General features: G+C 43.4%; 1 protein-coding gene across 1 annotated transcript in view; it reads left to right on the top strand.

The window, feature by feature from the left end:
* Window positions 1–7,882, top strand: part of WNT9A (Wnt family member 9A) — a 56,742-nt gene extending 48,860 nt beyond the window's left edge. Inside the window, exon 4 of the mRNA XM_066991356.1 lies at window positions 1,037–7,882. Coding sequence (XP_066847457.1) covers window positions 1,037–1,510 — 474 coding nt within the window. The 3' untranslated portion in view covers window positions 1,511–7,882. The remainder of the gene's footprint in view (window positions 1–1,036) is intronic.
* The last annotated feature ends 11,476 nt before the right edge of the window (window positions 7,883–19,358 follow it).

Here is a 19,358-nt window from a genome sequence, read left to right as displayed (position 1 = left end):
CTGGGTCTGGCTACCTGGACTTGCTGAACCTTTCACCCAGGTGTCTGTTTTCCATTCCTTCACATCTTAAATTTTTGGGGAAAGAGAAGGCACAGAGGAGACTGACACAGCCTTGGCTTTTACTCTGTAAGAAAACGTACATTGTTAAGTGCGTGTTTGGTCAGTAAGCAATGGCACTCTTTCTAAGATATGTGCAGGCTTCTTCAATGCTAGCAGGAAAAAAATTGTCATCTCCTTTACAACGTGCTGCCACACTGCAGAATAGGATCTATTAGGTGGATATATAGGATAACAGGATATATAGGTGGAAGCTACCTGTGTGCTTCTGGAGCTGCTGGTTTTGGTAGAGGCAATTCAAGATCTTGTTCTCGAGGGCTTATATACTTTTCAGCTACGTAAAGGCTTTTCCTCAGTTGCAAAGTGAACTGGGGGGATGCTATGCCTAGCTGTTACTGTTGGAAACAGCACAGCTTTAACTGCATTTCCACTGAGCCTGTGCTGCTAATTTGAAGCTAGCTACATGGGTTTAAGGTGGCAACCTGAGTGTTGGGAAGAAGGTTCCTGCTGTTCATGCTCATGTTCCGGAGCACATGCCACCACCTGTCTGTGTGGGCTGCAGCAGCATCTCCCCATTAGCTATGCTAAACCAACTCACTTTTGTTGCATCTTATCTCCATGTTCTTATTGAAATGTATAAATAAGTGTTAAAATATGTATTGATCTCTATGTAAGATGAGTGCAAGTACTGGACAGTCTTTGCACTTTCACTAGTACCATTAACTATCCAAGTAAAGCAACATTCTGACAGGTAAGTGTCATTTCCGGAAGCTGAGACTCTTCTAAAACAAGTCTTTCCTGTAGTGTGCATTTTTTGTCTTCTTCCAAAAGATAGTATTTGAGTTGTCATCAGCTCAGTGATTCAGGAATGTTCTTCTAGCAAATGTTATTTTATTTATTTATTTATTTATTTTTTTCCTCTGTGCCTTGATTTGTTTCCCCACAACTGATTTTCTTCTGGGGCTGTGTGTGTCCGCAGGTCATCAAAGCTGGAGTGGAGACAACCTGTAAGTGCCATGGTGTATCTGGATCCTGCACTGTCCGAACGTGCTGGAGGCAGCTCTCTCCATTCCATGAAATAGGGAAGCAGCTGAAGCAGAAGTATGAGACGTCGCTCAAAGTGGGCAGCACTACCAACGAGGCCACGGGTGAAGGAGACATTTCCCCACCCAAGAAATCCATCCCTGGTCACAGTGATCAAATCCCAAGGACTACGGATCTTGTCTACATTGACGATTCCCCGAGCTTCTGTCTGATGAGCAGATACTCGCCTGGGACTTCGGGAAGGAAATGTTACAAAGACAAGAACTGCGACAGCATCTGCTGTGGGCGAGGGCACAACACGCAGAGCCGGGTGGTCACCCGCCCGTGCCAGTGCCAGGTCCGTTGGTGCTGCTATGTCGAATGCAAGCAGTGCACCCAGAGAGAAGAGGTTTACACCTGCAAAGACTGACGCGTCTCCTGCCTGATGGCAACCCTCAGTGACGGGCGATCGTGATCTATGAGAACTACATATGGAGACAAACAGGGTTTGATTGACCTTCTGGGATCTGAAAGCTATGTCGAGACATAAGCACTTTGTAGGGTACAGGTGACCCAGCTGTGTTGCTGTTTTGTTTTTGTTTTGTTTTGTTTTCCTGTAGACTGAATTTTAATGAGGTCCAACCATGTGGAAATAAGTGCCTGTCACACTGGGGTTAGACACCAGTTGACCTTCAGCTTAGTCGTCCACGCAGTTTGACAGATCATTTATCCTTGGAACATCTTGATCATTTCACCAATCCTCCATGAACTTATGGGCTAATGTATTCTCTGGAATAAATAACCTATATTACTTTATTCCTGAAGCTTACCCAACAGCTTAGAGAGCTGAACAGATAAGATAGAAAGATCTTTCTGCTTTGAACGCAGTGGTACGGGAAGTGTTCATTTTTTCCCTTCTGAAACTGGAGAGAGGTGTGGGGTAAGCAGGAACAGCCCTGATTGTTCCTCTAGTGGAATTTCTGCACATCCAGCAAACAAGGCTCTCACAAAGAGACTCACTTGGAGGGTAAGCTTTTTAATGACAGCTCCGTATCCACATGCTTTGATCACCAAATACAGCTCCAAAAATGTCGGGTCCACCATGTTGCGGATGGCAATGTGTCCAAGAAAGAGGTTGGGAAGACAGTAGAAAACCAGACGTGCCTGTCCCTTTCAGTTGTGTTATTTTTTCATACAATTTCTTCAAAGCAGTTCCTTTAGCACTATTACTGTCTTAAATTTTATTTAAAAACAAACAAACAAACCACTAGATACATTTGTTTTATTTTCACTTTTGTGCATGACATTTTTCTGTCCTCTTCCCACCTCTTGTTGATTGATTTCACCCTGTGGAAACTGCTTCAGAAATCTGAACTGGAACTTTTTTGTTTTATGTCAGCTGAATTTGGATGTATTTTTGAGGAGGACAAGAGAAATTCCAGTGCATCTTGGAAGGCAGTGATGTCTTGCATTGTTTAGCAGCCGTTTTGGACTGGATCGGACCTTTGGAGGATTCAACTTTTCTTTACTAGGTCATCATTCCATTTACCCTAAACCATGGCAGTGGTACATGACACAAGCTGTATGTAGTGAACCCAATGACCTTAAGATTTTTTTAACCACTAGATTGAGAACTGTATTTTAAAAATACAACTGCTAAATTCTAACCAACTATTGGATTCGGAACAGCTAACTGACAGAGAGACAAACCGTCAAGTGGCCAGAGAAGCCAAAAATCAACTGCAGTGGTAGATATATCTCTGACGCTGTGAAATAGATGACGATCTTCAGCATTTCTTTTCCCTTTGAAGAGGATACTTACAATCCAGGACTTGATGCGGCAATACCCTTTAATCATATAAAAGTGCTTCTGGGACTGGAAGCAGCCAGTGAATGCCTCAACGAAGCTTTCTAAGGAAACACTGGAGAGTGGAGGGCATTGTATTTTATTTTTGATAGCAGTTTTTGATTGTCCAGTAGTAGCAATTTCCACCAATTTTCTATAAACCATTGATCTGGTTCTCAATGGAGGAAAGCTGGCTGGAGTTCTTCAAGTAGTAGTAGATGTTGGCCAAGCAAAAAGAGGAGAGCAGTTTTCCAAAATGGACCATTATTTTTACTTTTTTTAACTTTATTTTTTTCTTTCCCCAAATAGTAGCCACTAACATTTAAGCTGTTTATGTGCATCTACTGGGAGGAGAAAATATATATTTTTTTCTTGGTAACAAATAATTGCAGCCCAGCCTGGCTTGTTGGCATCAAATCTGGAGGTAGAGTACTGGGGATGGACTTTTACGAAGTTACTTTTAGTAGTGCTATGGTCCTGGAAAGTAAAGCATACTGGCTCTTTTTTTTGATGTTTGTTTATTTGCTGTACAATTCTGGAGGTTGGGATAGTGCTGTAGAAGGAGTAATCCACACACAGTATTTGTCCCTTTCCACCAAGGCAGAAGCACAGTGGAGCATCCGACGCAGAGGGTTTGCAGGAAGGTCTCGCGGCTTCTGGGAGATGCACTGCTTTGAAAGTCACCCACAAGCAGTTTATCTAATGGTTTAAAAAATAAACTGACTAGAAAACTATTATTCAGTGTGTGCATGTGTGTATATATATACACACACGCAGACACGTAAATATATATATATAAATATTGAACAAACATTTATTTATTGTAAAGCCCTTCAGAAGGACCTTCTTATGGTTTCAATGTGGTATTATGTTAAATTCTTTCTCCCTCTCTCTTTCTTTCACACACATGTGCAAGCTCACTGTTACATTTGTGTGTGTGTGCTAGAATAGCTCTTCCCCTCCAAAGTAAGGCGGGATCCAAATGCGCTCAAAACATGAGGATTTTTGGGTCTGAATTACTATTTCTGGCCTCATTCTTTTTTTAAATGTGTGTTCTTAATTAAAGAATGGGCTGCAATTTATGTGCATTATTATTATTATTATTATTAATTATTATTATTGTTATATTTAAACCATGGGCCTCATTTTCCTTCTTTTCACTGGTGTCTCTGTCTCTGTTGACCTTGCTGGAGTAACTCCACATTGCACTGGTGTGAGAGGAGAATGAGTCCCTAGATGCAGAAGAGAGGGCAGTGCTGGCATGGAGATCGTTGCAGAGAAAATGCCTGTGTCGGATGGGATAGGATAGCTTGGTGTGTTTGCAGAGAGAGAGGGGTGGGCAATGAGGCAGACTGTTAAGGCTAGACTAGAAGAAAGAGGCAAAGAGTGAATGAACTACTGAGTGAAAGAGCTCTTCTGTGTATTATAACTCACGCACTGAAGCCTGGATGCTTTCTGTAAGTATTTAAAAAAAAAAAAAAAAAAAAAAAAAACAAAAACAAATTGTATTTATGTTAATGTGGATATATTACTTGCCTGTTATATATTGTAAATAGCAAGGTTTATTCTCCTGTGGTTAAAAAAAATATATAACTAAATAGTAGCGAGGCACATGTGTTAAATGTATAGGCAGTGTATAAAATATACTAACACTCTGAAATCAGGAGAACTTGTCTTCTTGGCCTTTTGACCTAGGGTGGTAAAACATATGTGGGTTATTTCTCTTCTCCCTCCACCTTGTTGTGTGTGATTTTTGGGGGGCACGGGGAGATGTTTAGGTCCAGCATTTTCCAATGTTTGCCTTATCTTTGAATTAAGAATGGGGAAAAAAAGCCTCATTTTGGAAAAAAACAATGGAGCTTGAGTAGCGTGATGCAAGTAGCAGCTGGTAGAAATGTTGTTAAACCCTCTCAAAACCCTTTTGAGTGCTTGGTCTGGGTTTTCTGTTTATGAAGGTTGTGTTTTGGAATTTAATTGATCTGTGGAGCTGTACAGGAGCTTCTGCTTGTGCTGCTCCACATGCACCTTCAGAAAACCCTGGATAAGAAAGTTGAAGTCCTCTGCCAGACACTGAGCTGTGTCCTGTAAAACCCTTTTGCTTCCAGCTGTTTGAAATTGGATTTTTCCAGAGAGGCTAATTCTACTGCCACACCATTGGATCTCCAGTGCAATTGACTGAAATTGCCCATTTTTGTAAAATGACAAGAGTTCATTTAGGCTCTAAATCTTTCATGGTGCCATTTCATTAAAAAAATAAAACAACAACCAAACAAAAACCAAGTGTGAAACAACTTCCCCCCCACACACACTCACACCCTGAGAAAGTGTTTTTTGTGGCAGATATAACTGGAGAAGGATGGATTGGTGTAGGGGAAGTCTCTGGTTTCTGATTCCCTTTTAGCCCCTGTCCCCCCAAAATGTCAAAGTGTTGGTTCTCCTAAGCTGATCCAGCAAGACTTGCATGATCAGTTTTGGGGTGGGGGGGTGCAACCATTATTTATATAACTTTTTTATTAATTTTTTAAAAGAGAAGTTAGCTGATGGAAGAATATTTTTATTGAATAGTGCATTTAGTTATGTCAGAAATATAAAAAAAAATATTTTTGTAAACAAGGCAAACTGAAAATGTTTGCTGTTTTATATTAGAATTTTCTATTAAAAGAAATAAAACCCCACACAAATAATTGTTGCACCCGTCATCTGTTTTTTAACAAGCTTCTATTCTGTGTGACTGACTCATATATACCGGATGTGGAGACGTGCAAAACAAGTCCTAAACATTACGTTCTCATTGTCTTCCAGCTCGCAAATGACTCCAGTTAGTGAAATGTAGGCTTTTTTTTTTTTCCCCTCCAAAATTTATTTTTATTCCTGACACAAAAAATGACTTGTGGAGAGTGACAGGCTTCAAGCTCACACTTTTTAGTTGTGTTTACTGGTCCTGGAATAGCTTTGACTGGAGGAAAACCTAAATCTATTCACAATAACTAGATATTTGCCATTTATCTCAGTTGGCCTGGGAAAAAGACTCTTAAAAGTTAGATGGAAAAAAAAAATACCTGAGTGCATGGGAAGGTTAAACAAAGAGGACCAAATTCCAGGCTTGATCTAACTGAAACAATTTTTATCATTTTGAATGGGGTATTGTAACACTGGGGAACTGGAACTTGGTCTGCTGCAGTTCAGGAAGGCTGTTGTTCACCTTTGGAAGCTATGATGAGCTATGAACCAACTGTTTTCAAGAGAACTGCTGTGGAGATCTGGGCAGGGGAGAAACAATTTCTGTCAATTTTTCATGGTTGGCCAGCTCATATGCATCTGCCTTCCTTCAGCCCAGGTCTTGAATTTTTTTGTTAGTGACTTTTCAGCTGCCCTACTTTAGCCAATATATGAGAAGAAATTAAGTTGGTCTGGCCCATGGTAGGGTTGGATGAGAATCCAGATGAAGGGGCAGATTTCTCAAGGGTACTTTCATGGTGTAGATGCTGCTTAAGGTAATTTTCTGGTGGATTATAGTGCCTGTGAAAAATTCCTCAGTTGCTGCTGCAGTAAAATTAGGTCTATACTGTGCTTGCTAAAACAGGTGCAGCAAAGCTCTGCATTCCCGGTCTTTTTGGCTCTGCATGCACATCTGGTGGGGTGAGTCTGGCTTCCATGGCCAGCTTGTCCTGGTTGTCTTTTTTAAGGATGCTAACTAGATGATGACTTTTGAAGAGCAATATTTTCGTGCAAAATGACCAGTGTGTTTTATGACCATTACTGTCCATGTAACTCAAAGGAGGCTTAGTGTAGCACAGGATCAGCCGTGTAGAAATCTAGTTATTGCTAAAGCAGTCAAGCTTAGGGTCATGATTATCAATGAATATCTTTTCAATCCAGTTGCCACTGATAAGACTGGATTTGGCCAAATTATTTTAGAAACTATTTTAGAGGTTCCAGGAAACAGAATATGTCCAAATGGAAAGGAGAAAAAATAAATAAAAAAATCTCTAGTATTTGTGGAAGGAGAGGAAAAGAAAATGGATATCTCAAGCATATTTTAGATCTGGCATTATGGTAGGCTTCCTGTAACTACATTTCTTCAGGGGCAGGGTACGAGAAGAGTGTAAGACCATAAATGATTCAGACACACGAAAATTCAGCAGGGTAGCAGAGGACACGTCTGAACAACACATTTTTCTCAGTTGTTGCTGAATGTTTTCAGAAATGGGAAAACCCTGCTCAGCAATATTTGACAAGGTGACCCAAAGGGACAGCAGATCCCCCTCCTTCACCCAGTTCTGCTTTCGCTGGGGAGTTGCTCAGGAAAGTCAGAGGTGCTGACATGTTTGGCATTGTGGGGCATTTGCAGTGGGCCTGGAGTCATCACCCCTTAGCTAAGGAAAACATTAAAAGCTTGGTTGTCCAGGCTTTTGTCTGTTGGTATAAGCAACTCTACAGGCGTATTGGTCAATGTGGAGGTGCCAGTTTCTCCCAAATGACAGCAAAAGGAGATAAAGCACAGGTGAGAGAGGCGGAGATGAATTGAGGCCTAAGCAAGGTCATTGTGGAAACCCTGCCAAGATCCCCTTAGGCATGAACCCATCCCAAAGCACAATCACCAAACTAGCATGGGAATTTTCCCTTGTTCCACCCACCCCACTGTGGTCTCTAACAGTGACCTTTGAGACCTGAATGTAAAGTCTAGGATTTGTTTTGCACACTTGGGATGGCATTTCCTTTTAAAGGGAGGTGGGAATACTAACATGAAGGATTAGTGTTTTTCTTTTTTTTTTTCCAATGTCTTATGGGAGCCTAAGTTATTTTTCTCTACCTCATATGTACAGCTTGTAGGTATAAATCTGATTCTGAGTGACTGTTGAGAATGTATTTAAGTTATTTAACATCTTTGTATAACAAAAAAGCCAGAACAAATGAAACAATAAATGTATTTTAAATTATACTTGAAGCGTGCTCCTCTTTCTTCACATCTGTTGAAAAAGGTCTAATTTCAGTGGTTGTGGGAGCCCCTGCCCCTCCCTCAGCATTACTCCTCATCACTGGTCCTGCAGCCAGCCTGTACCTGTGGCTAATGCAAGCCTTAAAAGGCTGGAAAGGCTATCAAGGAGGCATGCTGCCCTAGATTCCAGTCTGAGGTCCCATATCCTTGTTTATTTGGGCTCATTCCAGGCTGCCCCTCTTTGAAAGCCCTCAGGATTTCAGGAGAAGGGGTGCTCATGACCGTCGTAGAAGCAAGCGTTCTTTTTTCTCTCAGGAAAGAAATCCTTAGCAAGCCTAGCCTTGGGGACACTTAACCCAAGTGACCTCTAAGGTCTATCCATTGTAGCTCCTTGAGCTTGGCCTCCAATCACAGCCAACCTACTGCCTCACAAGTCAAAACATAATTGTCCTTGTAATATCATCATTGGTTAAAAAAGTGCCTCTATCCCAATTTTGAATGATGTTGGAGTGACCCACAGCTAGGACAAAACTCCATGCTTCCTTCTCTTCCCCCCTCAGATCTTCTACTCTGCATGAAACACCTCACAAACGATGATCAGGTTCAGGACTGCTACAGGCTGCTCTGGCTGGGGCCAGTTGCTGTCCCAGTGTCTTGGCCAATACAGTGTTAATTGCAAGGGGGCTGATGAGCTCTGTCAGCTTTTCATGGGATTGCCTTGTCATCGTATTGAGCTGGAGAAGCCACGGTACCTTGGCAGAATGTCGCTGTCACGATGTGACTTCAGTTCCTCTGACTGGAGCTCAGAATGAGGACACTGCCAAATATAATCTGTCTGAATGACAACAGTTCTCTAAAATTCATTTCAGTTGAGCTTTAAATATCCAGAGACTGTTGCTGTTCCTCTCACAACCTACTGACATGAACGTGGGCGATTTGGCTTTGCAAAGCCTCTCAGAAACAACCCCATGCCTGTATGTATATGCATGCAATGAAATGATGCCTTCTTGTGCTACAGCTGTGCAGAGGTTCACAGATGTTGCTTTTTTGTGAGGATGAGGAGAAAGATGAGAAACCAACCAGTAGCAACCTGAAGTCTAACTCATCACGATGTTTAAAAAAATCAACCAGACAAAAACAAATCAAACCAATCTAAACCAAAACCAAGCCCTGGAACAGACTGAACTTGTGGCTGAGAAAATATTATTGGGAGAGTAGGTGGTAGGCTGTTAAGAAGCTATTTAGCTTACTGGGCTGCTGTTTTTTTGAGGCAGGATATCAGGCACCAGCACCCTTGTTATCTCATTTTCCACTTCGGTGCAGCAATCACATCCAGGCCTTTAACCAAACCTTTAAGAAATGGCTCCTTAGTGCTTTTGACACTCAGCATTGCCTGTCCTCGGAGATGCTGATACTTTCATCCAGTATTTTGCTCATGTTTGTGCATTATGCACACTACTGCACTCTTTCTCACAGCTTATTATCTATAGCATCTACCTAAGGAAAAGTGCATTAAATTAGTCAGATCTCTGCGCAACCAATGAGCCTTCCACTTCTTGTTTTGATTTGCTTTGCTTTTTAAAAAAGTTTCAGTTGAAAGCTTCCAGTGCATCAACATCTGTAATAAACAAGTCCTTTAGGAATTGTTATGTCACCCTTGCAGGGCATCAAAATGTGAAGTCCTGGTGGTTTTGCATGCATCAGCATCCTAGGGTGCTCACCATTTTATACAATGATCTGATGAAGGGACTGCATACACTGAACAATGTTTTCTACTTTAAACCTGATGTCTGAGGGTGAACAGAAGATTCATCTGCTTAAATGCAGGTATTTACACTGCAACTGGATACACAGGGGCTGGTCACCTCCTGTGCCTTTTATAGTCAGTGGATAGCCAGTTAATGAAGCTACTGGAGTTGGGACCAAAATTCCTCTTTTCTTATAAACCATTAAACACCTTGCTTTGAGCTTCACCATCTCCACTCACTGATGGAGAGCTGACGTGTCAAAACTCACACTTAGCCACATACAACCCCATCCAGAGGAGTGCCTTTACAAACATCCAAAAGCCCATCCTTCTGAGCAACCTCCACGGATCACCTGAGCTAATGTGGTGCAGGTGAGTTGTACACAGAGCTGTTAGTTCCAGGGAGACCACCTGGAGGAATTGTATGATGACAGCATTGAGCAGGGGCCATGTCCATGAAGAAAGAGTTGAGGTAGGCAAAGGATAGTTAGTCTACATGAAGTAAGGGATGGAAGGATGGACTTACTCCCGATATACTTGCATGAATCAAATCATTTGGTCACAGACAGAAATGAAAGGAGGAGGAGTTTCCAGGACTCACTTTCTGTTGGTCTTACAAAACTTGCACAGTGGGTGTTCCTCAGTTGGCAGTAGACCAAACCCAACAGGCAAGCATGACTCTTGTCATGATGAGAATGATCAGCACGAGGCCCTGAGGAACCTGGCTGATATTTTGTTTGATATTTAGCCCAGGCGGTTTTTAAGCAAGAAGAGTGGAGGACTGGAGGTGATAGGGTTGGACATGGGGGATCCAGGGAGCTACGTTTGGTCTACATCCCATCAAACCCTGCAACATACCTCCCTGGCTTCTTCAACTTCCCATCTGACCTTGCATTACACTTCCTGCCAGTTGGGTAATGAGAAATCGCAGGCTTGAAACCTCACAGCCAGCCTCCGCCAGACCCTTAAAGAGCTGCTAATGTGAGTCGTAAAGCCGCAGTAGCCTAGGATGTAACAGCGTTTTGACAGCTGTTCCCACAGAGGAAGTGGGTGAAGCTAGAATGCATATTGTAAGAATATGGGATTAAAAAAAAAAAAAAAAAAGTATCAAATGAGAGTCTACGCCTCCAAAAAAATAAAATGGGTTTTCTTTCGCCTTCTCTCCCACTGCTTTCCTTAAGGCCAATGCTAGGTCTTCACAAGAAAGTGGTTTCAGCCTGCATCTGTGGATGTGCTGAGCAGCAGGGAAGCATGAGAACAAATTAAATCCATCAAACAACAAAAACGTCTTTAGCCTAGAAAGAAATAAAGACTTGCCTGAACCTTTTACAAGTACTGAGAGCAGCCCTGCTGAACTGAAAGTAACCCTGCCAAGAAGGACTTGGGGGTATTGGTGGACGAAAAACTGAGCATGAGCCAGCAATGTGTGCTTGCAGCCCAAAAAGCCAACCGTGTCCTGGGCTGTACCAAAAGCAGTGTGGGCAGCAGGGGAGGGAGGGGGTTGTCCCTTCTCTGCTCTGCTCTCATCAGACCCCACCTGGAGCCTGCGCTCAGCTCTGGCCCCCAGCACATGAAGGACAGGGACCTGTTGGAGTGAGTCCAGAGAAGAGGCATGAAGGTGATCTAGGGGCTTGGAGCATCTCTGCTATGGAACCAGGCTGAGGGAGTTGGGGTTGTTCAGCCTGGAGAGGAGAAGGCTCCAGGGAGACCTGACAGCGGCCTGCCAGGGCCTAAAGGGGGCTGCAAGAGAGCTGGGGAGGGACTCTTGGTCAGGGGTGTAGGGATAGAACAAGGGCGAATGGCTTTAAGCTAAAAGAGGGTAGATTTAGATTAGTTATGAGGAAGAAATCCTTCACTCAGAGGGCGGTGAGGCCCAGGCCCAGGCTGCCCCCAGGAGCTGTGGGTGCCCCATCCCTGGCAGTGCCCAAGGCCAGGCTGGATGGGGCTGGGGGCAGCCTGGGCTGGAGGAAAAGAGAATTATAATAATGGGGGGACACATTCTATACAGAGCGTCCCATGAAGCAAGCAAGCAAGATGAAAATCTGACTGTTACAAGGACAATAAAAACAAAAAATCTAATCACTGAGAGAAGAGTTGGCAGAGTCAGGTTGTAGTTATTGATTCATCATCACCATTAACACAGCTCAAAGCCCACAGGTGCTTTCGAATCACAGATGTCCCACCTGAGTTATTTAAGACAGAGATGTTATGTCTACCCTCTTTTTGTCCAAGTAGAAGTACAGGCACAGGGTTTGAAAGGTGAAAGAGGCCTAGAGAGTAGCTGTGACATACCCAAACTTATGTCTTGGTTGTTTTGAGAGCTCAGCCAGAACGAGTGGTAAGGGCCATCAACTTTGAGATGTGGAGTTACCACCAGTGGCCAGGACTAATATACATGCCACACTTCGGTGTTTATATTCTGCTTTTCTGCAATGGGAAGGAGGCATGTGACGACAGCATGGTTCATGTGTTTCACTATGGATTTTCTTCAAGCCTGGCTCTCCAGGCTTATGCTCGAGGCTGCCTCCTCCACTTCTGCCAATTGCCAGTCTTGCAGGGGGAATCAAAGCTGGCTGGAGATGATGCTAAACATATGACTCCCTCATGTGCTGCTGGCTACAGTACTGGTGTGCTGTAGCCAGGCTAATAAAGGGTATAGCTGTCAAATGCAAAATGGAACATTTCCTTCAGGACCTGGGATATAGAGATAGTGGCTGAAGATGCTGCCAGCTGCTCAGAAAAGCAAAGGAGCCATTTCATTTTCTACATCCTCTCCCAGGTCATTTATGCTGCTACTTCCAGAAGTTATGTTGTCAGTATAGGGAATTCTGGCTACATCTCCAGTAGTTAATTAAACATAGCTCTGATGCTGATGCCTCCTGGCATAAAGCACACCACATCTAGCCTATTAAATGCTCTGACCTTCCAGAACAAAGTGGTTCTATTCAAAATGCCTTTCGGGAATGGCCCTTGGTCTATACTAACACTTGATCCATGCCCATAAATTGCTTGGGAATGTGCTTTTAACTGACCTAAAAGCAGGCTGGAGAATTCCTAGTATTTTCACAATATTAATGCCTCGTATGTGTGATTTTGTGTGTGTCCATGCACCTGTGCTTGTACGCATATATTTATATTCACATATTCTCCAATTTCATGGCTGGCAGCAGTGACTATAAGAATGCCAAGCCCCGGCACTGACACAAAACCTTCCAAACAGAAAAATCCTGAGGAGCTTTGATCAGTCTGAAATCCCACTTCCACATAACTGGCATTTAGGTGAGGTAGGGAATACTGAAGTTCTAGTCCAGAACTTGTATTGAATTCATTCTCCATCTCTTTTGATGATGAACTACCAGTACAAAGTCTCTGATAGAAGCCCCAGTTTGCTAAGTGCACACAGCTCCTGCCTTAAAAAGCCTGTCCCAGCAATGCTTTCATTTATATCCTTCTCATCTTCCCCAAGCAGCTTCATTTCCAAGGTGCTAATTGCAAGGGCATTCATCATAAATTATCACTCATTTCTCTCCCTCACTTGCATGGAAGTATCCCTCAAGGGATTATGCTCATTAAAACAGGACCAAGCTCTACGTGAGCAATGCCGCAGGATAACTAGGCAGCCTGCTGGGAGGGTTGGGGGAATAAGAAGAAAACAAAGGTGGTTGGGCACTGAGGTGTAAATATGAGGGAGCTTCAGCCCTGGGGAATCCTCCAACATCTGCTGGGAAAATCTGTCAGCTAACCCTACTTGATTCACTCAGAAGGACAGAAGGCTACGCGTGTCTGAGATTTCACTATTTTTGTAAGGATTAAAGATGGAAAAAATAGGTTTAGTTACTTCCAACAAGGTAGCACTTAAATTGAAGTATTTGACAAATAAAAATTAAAAAAAAAAAAAAAAAAAAGAAGCATAAGGAGGACTTTTGAGTTACTATTGGGTGGTCTTTACCTGATTTAGTGTCTTGGTTGATCTTACAGACCAACAAAATAGCCCAAGCCTCAAGGCTGGTCTGCTATCATATCTTCCCTGAGCTACCTCTCATTTGTTCTTCTGTCTGTCACCCCCTGAAGCAAGGAATCCTCAACAAAAACATTTTCCCTTCCCCAGGTGTGAATGATCTCAGTTATGCCTGTTAGTGTTTCTTTCTTTATTCCTTGTGACAGACCACTGGGACACGTATCCAGCTCAGAAGCACAGAGCAGCTGTACAATGACACAGCAAGGAGGTGATTTATTTATAACTTAGCTTTATTTCTGGGTTGCATTGGATATTAACGTTAAGTCTGGTCTTTTAGAAAGTTACTTCTATCAGCTGACATTTGCAAAATGAAGAAGCCATCCTTAATTTTTTTATTTTTTATTTTTTAATTTTCTTTTTTGGATGCTCTGGGCAGCCCATCTCAAAGCCCTGCTGGTTATGGTCTTCCCACATCATGCTCAATTGAGTCTTTCACGATTCCTTCTCTCTGCTGGGCTGGCTCATCTACATCACTACAGCTGTGACTGTAACGTTATTAGTCAGCTACCATCAAGAGAAATTACCTTATGGACAATTGAATCATTTGATTCCCAATTTCCAGGTCAGCAAAGTATGCGTGGAGGCCACACACGGCATATTGAGAGCACGCATGCTGGACTTGGCATGAAGATGTTTGTCCTAAATTGCCTTTCCTTCATGGGTTGCCATATTAGTGGTGGTGGAAATATTCAGTCAAACAAGCCTTTGAACTCCATTGGGTCTCTTATGCTATTGGTTCCCTCAAGGATAGTTAGTGGTGCCTCTGAGTAAAGTGGAAATTGTGGAAAAACTGCATATGTGAAAAGAAACAGAGCAAATGGCTGTTTTGTCTAAATCAGATAGGTTCCACGCAGTGAGGTCTCCCTTATATATTGGCCTCCTGGTCACTCCAAACTCCCCTGATGCACAGCATGTACCTCCCTGGGGGCAATGTGGGAGGTGAATTGGCTGGCAAGCTTGGTCTGCATCTCAGAGCAGTGACAGGAGGCATTTGAGATATAATTCTCATAGAATCATAGAATCATCATAGAATCATAGAGTGGTTTAGGTTGGAAGAGACCTTAAAGATCATCTAATTCCACCCCCACTGCCATGGGCAGGGACACCTCCCACCAGACCAGGTTGCCCAAAGCTCCATCCAACGCTTTCAGGGATGAGGCAAAGCTAGCATGGGAAAAAAAGAGTGTTTTCAGTGAGTGGAAGTACAAGGGAAGGGATAGCAGGGAAGATATTGGACGAAAATAGCAATGTTGTTCATTGAAATCAGTGCACATTTTGTGAAAAAGGTAACTTAGCTGAAACCAACATTTTCTTATCAAAGTAAGTATTTACGGGAATATTCAACCCACCTGCAGGTAAGAGGGTCCTCAGAGAAGATCATCATTATAATACTGAAGTCTCCTGATTCTATCTCCTGGCTCCTGCTTCCAAGACCCAACCAAGGTTAACATTACTCACACCACCTCAGTTTTATGTCTAGCTCTCACCTGATATTACCTGACATATGGGATGTGATAGAGCACTGTCAGAAAGGGAACGTTATTTACAGATGTATCCACATTCCAGTCTTACTTTGACGTCCTTTATTGTTGATACTTGGCCAAATCCAGATCCCATCATATCAGGTTATACTCACTCAAAATGCAAAGCAAGCAGCTGTTTGATAGACCTTACAATTTAACTGTTTAAGAGTTTAGAACTGAAGATATTTGGGGAATTGTTTCTTTTTAATCAGATATTTAATTGGGTTAACAAGTGTCATCATTTTTTTTTCTGTCCCTCTCTTCCTAAATAGGCATTTGGGGACATTCTTGCTTTTCACAGGGCTGCTAGTTCACTATTTAAAAGCATCTGCCTGATACATTTTCTGTAGGTATCACTAATGGAAGAAAACATATGCTGTGATATACAGCTATTCCTAATCACTATGAAGAAAAAATACTGCCCTTGTGAAAAGCATAAAATCTGAGTAAGCAACACATGAAAGCTTTTTGCTAAATACTCCCCACTAAACACTCTGTCAAGCCTGTCACTCACCTGAATTTTAATTCAGCTGGAGTTATAAGAGTGATTCTGACTAGTGTCAAAAATGCTTTGGAATTAATGAGCAATTACTGACTTCACCTTGGTCATTTCTAAGCATATGGACTAATTCCAGCATGAAGGGAGACAAAGTGGCTCTTGCACTGCCTCTTTTGGCTGGAAATGCCATCAGCACTGTCCTCTGCCTCACAAGAGAACGAAACTCAGCGTTCCTGTTGTGTCCTCAGGACCTCTGCTGCTCACATCGGCACCTCTCCCTTCCCAAAGGGATCTGCTCAAGTGGGTGGAGGACACAGAGCCACAGCGAGCTGCCCTGGAGATCCTGCTGGGCGGGGGTTAGATGAGGACATCTGCTTTGCTGCTCTCCATTCGGCTTTAGCTTAATATATACTTGGGCAGAGTAAGTGGGATTCCAGTAGGATGCAGTCTGTTTTGGAAGGGTCAGCAGCATGGCTTTCCCTCCTCACCCCCCCACTCCACACCCTCTTTTTTTTTTTTTTTTTTTCCCTTCCTTGTGCTGTATTTTCTCTATACAGCTTCTTCAGAATGCTCACAAACCCAGCATTAGCCCTCTATAGCTTCTATAATTTCCTGCAAAGACTTCACATCTCACACCCTGATGTTTCACATAGCAGTGACCTCAGCTCCTGGCATGTATAAGCCAGGCCTGGTACTCGTAAGCTGGGGAAAGATCCCTGAAGGAAACAAGGAGCCTTTCTGAATGTTTTCAGCAAGAATTTATCACAGTAATAGTATCTGTAATCACCTTCATGTTAAAAGTCAAAGTATAACCTGCCTGGGTCTGTCGCATCTTAATTAGCAATCAGCCAGTATCAGAACTTTTCGCCACTTGACTATTTTTGATGTTTAGATATCAGATGTTTAATATTTAGGTAAAAAAAAATGAAGACTTCATTTTTTTTTCTCCCTGTTTTCTCAAGAAATATACTTTGTTGTATTTTTTTAAATATCGAGTTTCCAGCATTTGAAGAAGAGCTAAAATTAATTCCTGCATCCAGGAGAGGGATGCTGTGCATTTGGTCTGGAGTTACTGATCGATCTCTTTCTTTTCTCTCTTTTCCCCTCTCTTTCTTTCTCCCTCTTTCTCTTTCTTGTTCTCTTTTTCTTTCCATCTCTTGGAAGGTAACATAGCTAAAAAACAAACCAGCGATGCTGCAATTGCTGTTCTTACTGTAGCTGGAGAAATTTGTGGTAAGGCCTCCATGAGCTGTATTTTGGACCAGAAGGTGGCCAAATCCTCGAGCTGTCTTGATCAAGATTGGCATCTGACTCGTTGAAAGGCTAAAGGCTTTGAAAGGTCCTGAACTAATATCATGCTATCTGGGGATGTCTGTATCAGTGTCTTGTTTTTCTACAATCCCTTGTTGTTTTGGTCATGTCAAATACACTGAGAGAGCTGAGGTATCTTCACCAGCATGAGGTAGCAGTGCAACTTCTATTCCTTTGTGTCAAAAGGAAAGCAGACCAGGTGAGATAGTACAGGTCACCTCAAAGGACATGGGATGCCTATGTCTGGGCAATTGTGTTCAGCCTTGGACCTCCTAAATGTCAAGCAAGGTTTCTCTGCTCTAACCACCCTCAGAGAAGCCTCTTAACTGTCCTCCATGATCTTTGTCCATCAGAAGTGCCTTAGCCCCAGGCCAAATACTGCAGACAGCTGTGGGCTCTACCTGGCTTCCAGCCCAAGGCACCCTTTGCTTTGATATTAAGAGCCTTCCCGCCAGCTGGGATGCCCCCAGCACACCACAAGCACCATGCACACGTGCAGGAGACCGAGTTTTCTTCCCTACAGAGAGACGGGCTGTGCCCACCTTGCAGGAGGAGGCAAGCCAATGCTATAAGGAATGGAGGGGCACGAATGCAAAATGGCAGCAGCACAAACTGAACCCCCTGTGCCTTAAAGCCTGGCCGGGTGCCCACAGCAAGAAGCCCAAATGCCCTTTTTGCCACCAGGTGGAGCTGGGAGAGAGCTCCTTGGACCAGGCCAGCTGACGACACCCCGGGACGATTGCACAATCCTTGTGGCTAACTGAAAAGAGGATTTTTGGTTTGGTTATTTGTGTGTTATTTTACCCAGCTCACGGCCCAGGAATCTCATGTCTCTTCCACTGAGAAATTCCCTCCTGAAAATCAAGGGAGGGAGGATCATGTGTCATTTCGTTTTCAAAAAATAAAAATAAAAAGGATGTAAATCTGACCTGTCACCAGACCTTGCAATGGCTGACTGTTGACTGGGAGGAACATTTAATGCAACGCTGTTGTTGGCATTTGTATTTCATGCACAACTACTAAGTTGGTTCCATGCTTCTGCCAGTGGCCACCTCCCAACTCAGGACTGCCCACTCAGGCTTGCTGGGAGCAAGTTTGGGTTCAGGTTGTCCCTGTGAAGCTCTTACCCACTTTCCTGGGTAGCTGCTTGGGTAACGCCAGCAGCACTGCTGACCACTTCTGTTATTTCAGCCCTGAGCTGAGGTGCGTGGAAATGCCCTGCTGACGCACTTCTCCCATCTTCAAGAGGCTCGTAAGCACAGTAGGCACTGAGACGGCTTCTCCCACTTAACAGCTTATAGGAGCCACTTAAAGTCCCCTGCTGTGCCTCTCCTTTCTTCCACCACCACAGTGGCAGATGTTAAGGCACCGCTGCTTTGTGCTTTTGGTGTTGAGGAACCTTAATGAGACTTAAATTAACGTGCATTATCAGCAGTGGATATCTGTTGCAGGAGGCCTGCCAGGTCTCCACAGATGAAGTCAGCTCACTTCTGCCTGCCCCAGTAACACGCTGGGAAGGTCAAATGGTGACAGGCTGAGAGCTCAAAGCCATTCTACCAGGTGAACATAGTGCTGTACCTGTGCTACTATCTACTGCTCTTGAACAAGGCTCATCAGATGACTCAGCACTGTTGTAACATGACTACTGACAGCCCAAAAAGGACCTAATTCACCTGCAGCAGGTCAGAGCACATGTCCATTGCTTGCATGTGCCTTTAGGGGTTTGCTGGATGGATAAAAGCAAGCCGCCCCACAGGCTGGACCAGTATTTGCAGTTGGGAATGTGGTGCTGCAGTCAAGGTCCTTCATGGCCAGGAGCTGGAGAAGCCAAGGCTGAAACCAAACTAAGGGTCAGGGCAAGAAGGTGGGTGTCTTGTTAAACTAAACCTGTAGAAATAAGGGAAGGAGAAAGTAAAGGGGAAGGCAAAGAAGAGGTGTGGTCGCGATACAGAGCAAAGGTCAGGAAATAAATTACACAAGGTCAGGATCTGGAAATGAAGGAAGCATGGCTGAGGCAGTCAGGTACTGGAGGTCATTCAAAGAACCACTCTTATCCACGTTCTGCCCAGCCAAACCTCCAATTCTGTCTAGGTGGAGCTGTGGTGGGTTCACCAGCTGATGAAGAAGTGATGCACAGGTCATTTGGTGGCCTGTTTCCAGACAGGGGTGACCTCAAATGCCATTTGTGTCTTCCACACAAGGTCCAACAGCCCACCTGCTACAAATTTGCTTCTCCTGTGTTTACTTTGGGCCCAATACGGGATAACAGCATAGGTGATTTCTTGTCTGAACTGGTTCCCGTGTGATCTTTGCTCCAAGAGCAGGAGGAGTTTCTGCTCTTGTAACACATGGGATAAAACAAAGTGACTTGTTGGCTTGTTTTTATGTTTTTAAA

This window comes from Anser cygnoides, chromosome 2, assembly GCF_040182565.1.
Source record: "Anser cygnoides isolate HZ-2024a breed goose chromosome 2, Taihu_goose_T2T_genome, whole genome shotgun sequence".
NCBI classification, from domain to species: Eukaryota; Metazoa; Chordata; class Aves; order Anseriformes; family Anatidae; genus Anser; species Anser cygnoides.
This window is presented reverse-complemented; position numbering and strand designations above follow the sequence as displayed.